Raw genomic sequence first — 2,267 nt, 5'->3', positions numbered from 1 at the left:
TAGAGCTAATAAGTCTAATAGATCTAATAGAGCTAATAGGGCTAATAGAGTTAATATGGTTAATAGATCTAATAGGGATGCTCAGCGCAGGTTTTGCTGCCGACTACTGTTCACCTGTGTCACTTACTCATATGGTATTTGGTAAAACCTTTAAGAACAAGACTAGACAAAGAGTTGTGAAGACGAAACACTCACTGGCCAAGTCAGACAAAAAGCACAGTGAGATGTCAGTACATTCCAGTTCCAGTTTCAGGCTGATTAGAATGAAAACTGATGGCCAGGGGTCTGTTACACAACTTATCATATGTTTCTAAACTGATCGAGGATTCTGTATTCAGCCTACAGATTATCAGTTGCACAGACATTCTCTCTCTCCTCACACAGTAAAGCAACGTCTCTCCTTGTTCTCCCTGTCACTCACAGAGTCAGATCCCACCCTCCTCCCCGTGTCCCCCACCCAACACTCATTTTGCAGTGAGAGAAGCTGTTTCTATGGGATGCAGAAGAAGCACTGACTGCAGATGCCTCCAGATCACCAGAGCAGTAAGTAGGCAGCACTGGGGCTTAGGGTCCCTGGGGGTATGAGATTGGGTGGGAAATGCTGTCACCTGTGCCCAGGTAGAATAATGAGGTGCTTTCCCCCTGCTGCAGGAGCCAGGACCCCTCTACATATCTGTACCCCACCTGAAGGGAATGATGACACCAAAGAACATCACCACCCAAAGCCTCTTCCCTGCCATGAGCAGTAACTCCAGCCAGCAGTTTATGGGGCTGCAGCTCATCCACTCCTACAAAGCCCTCATCATCCTCTGCTACTCGCTGGTGGTCTTCACCGGCATCTTTGGCAACTACCTGCTCATCTACGTTATCTGCAGAACCAAAAAGATGCACAACGTCACCAACTTTCTGGTGGGCAACCTGGCTTTCTCTGACATGCTCATGTGTGCCACCTGTGTGCCCATCACCTTGGCGTATGTTTTTGAGCCCAGGGGGTGGGTTTTTGGGCATTTCCTCTGCTACTTTGTCTTTCTGATGCAGCCGGTGACTGTCTATGTTTCAGTATTTACTCTCACAGTGATAGCAGTGGACCGGTACCATGCTATGGTCTATCCTCTCAGAAGAAGGCTGACTATTCCTACCTGTGCCTACATTCTAGCTGGGATTTGGCTGTTGAGTTGCCTGATGGCCGCCCCAGCATTGGCCCACACCTACCATGTTGAGTTTCCTCAGCTGGACTTCTCCATCTGTGAGGAGTTTTGGTTTGGAATGGAAAAGAAACGCCTGGCATATGCCTACAGCACCCTCATCCTTACCTACGCCCTCCCTTTCATTATCATCGCCTTGTCCTACCTGAGCATCTCAGTGAAGCTGAAGAACCGAGTGGTCCCCGGGAACATCACTAATGTGCAGGCTGAGTGGGACAGGGCCAGGAGGAAGAAGACCTTCCGCTTGTTGGTGCTGGTGGTGGGGGCCTTCGGCATGTGTTGGCTGCCGCTGCATATATTCAACATTATGAAAGATATTGATATTAATCTTATTGACAAACAATACTTCAACCTGGTGCAGCTGCTGTGCCACTGGCTGGCCATGATGTCTGCCTGCACCAACTCACTGCTCTACGCCTGGCTGCACGACAGCTTCCGAGGGGAACTCAAAAAGATGTTTCTGTGGAGGAGGAAAAGGATAAGACCCACAGCACCGTGTGTCCTCAGCGTGGTCTTGTGATTTATAAGGGAAACAATGTCCAGAAAACTTGTTTGCACAGAGCAGCGAAAACCCAAAGTCTTGTGGAACAGGGGAATGGGGGGGGGGGGGCTGCTGTTTACTTTCTGTCCAGGAGACCAGAATCAGAATGTTATCTCCTCACACAAGGGCTCCTTGACTTTATATGTACAGAGACTTATCCCTTATGTCTGGCTTGGAATTGGAAATGGATAGGACTGGCTATATTATAGGGATAACATAGATTATTACCCTGCTACTAGGCAGCATTTCTCCCTACTATACCTGCTATCCCACAGTCACACTCCCTTCCCAGAGACTATTATCCACTGTTACTATAGACACCATCTCTCCCTACTATACCTGCTATCCCACAGTCACACTCCCTTCCCAGAGACTATTATCCACTGTTACTATAGACACCATCTCTCCCTACTATACCTGCTATCCCACAGTCACACTCCCTTCCCAGAGACTATTATCCACTGTTACTATAGACACATCTCTCCCTACTATACCTGCTATCCCACAGTCACACTCCCTTC

At 48.4% G+C, this 2,267-nt stretch overlaps 1 protein-coding gene across 1 annotated transcript; it reads left to right on the top strand.

The window, feature by feature from the left end:
* Nucleotides 1-469: 469 nt before the first annotated feature.
* prlhr.S (prolactin releasing hormone receptor S homeolog) lies at nt 470-2,061 on the top strand. The gene is made up of 2 exons (XM_041570698.1): nt 470-543; nt 652-2,061. The coding sequence occupies exons 1-2, from the start codon at nt 493-495 to the stop codon at nt 1,723-1,725; spliced, it is 1,125 nt and encodes a 374-aa protein (XP_041426632.1). The 5' UTR covers nt 470-492; the 3' UTR covers nt 1,726-2,061.
* The last annotated feature ends 206 nt before the right edge of the window (nt 2,062-2,267 follow it).

Source organism: Xenopus laevis, chromosome 7S, assembly GCF_017654675.1.
Source record: "Xenopus laevis strain J_2021 chromosome 7S, Xenopus_laevis_v10.1, whole genome shotgun sequence".
In the NCBI taxonomy this organism is placed as follows: Eukaryota; Metazoa; Chordata; class Amphibia; order Anura; family Pipidae; genus Xenopus; species Xenopus laevis.
This window is presented reverse-complemented; position numbering and strand designations above follow the sequence as displayed.

Excerpts from the sequence above, each read along its gene's own strand:
- prlhr.S (XM_041570698.1), top strand. The coding sequence starts at position 493 with ATGGGATGCAGAAGAAGCACTGACTGCAGATGCCTCCAGATCACCAGA. Across the intron at positions 544-651 it reads GCCTCCAGATCACCAGAGCA|GAGCCAGGACCCCTCTACAT; the intron begins GTAAGTAGGCAG and ends CCCCTGCTGCAG.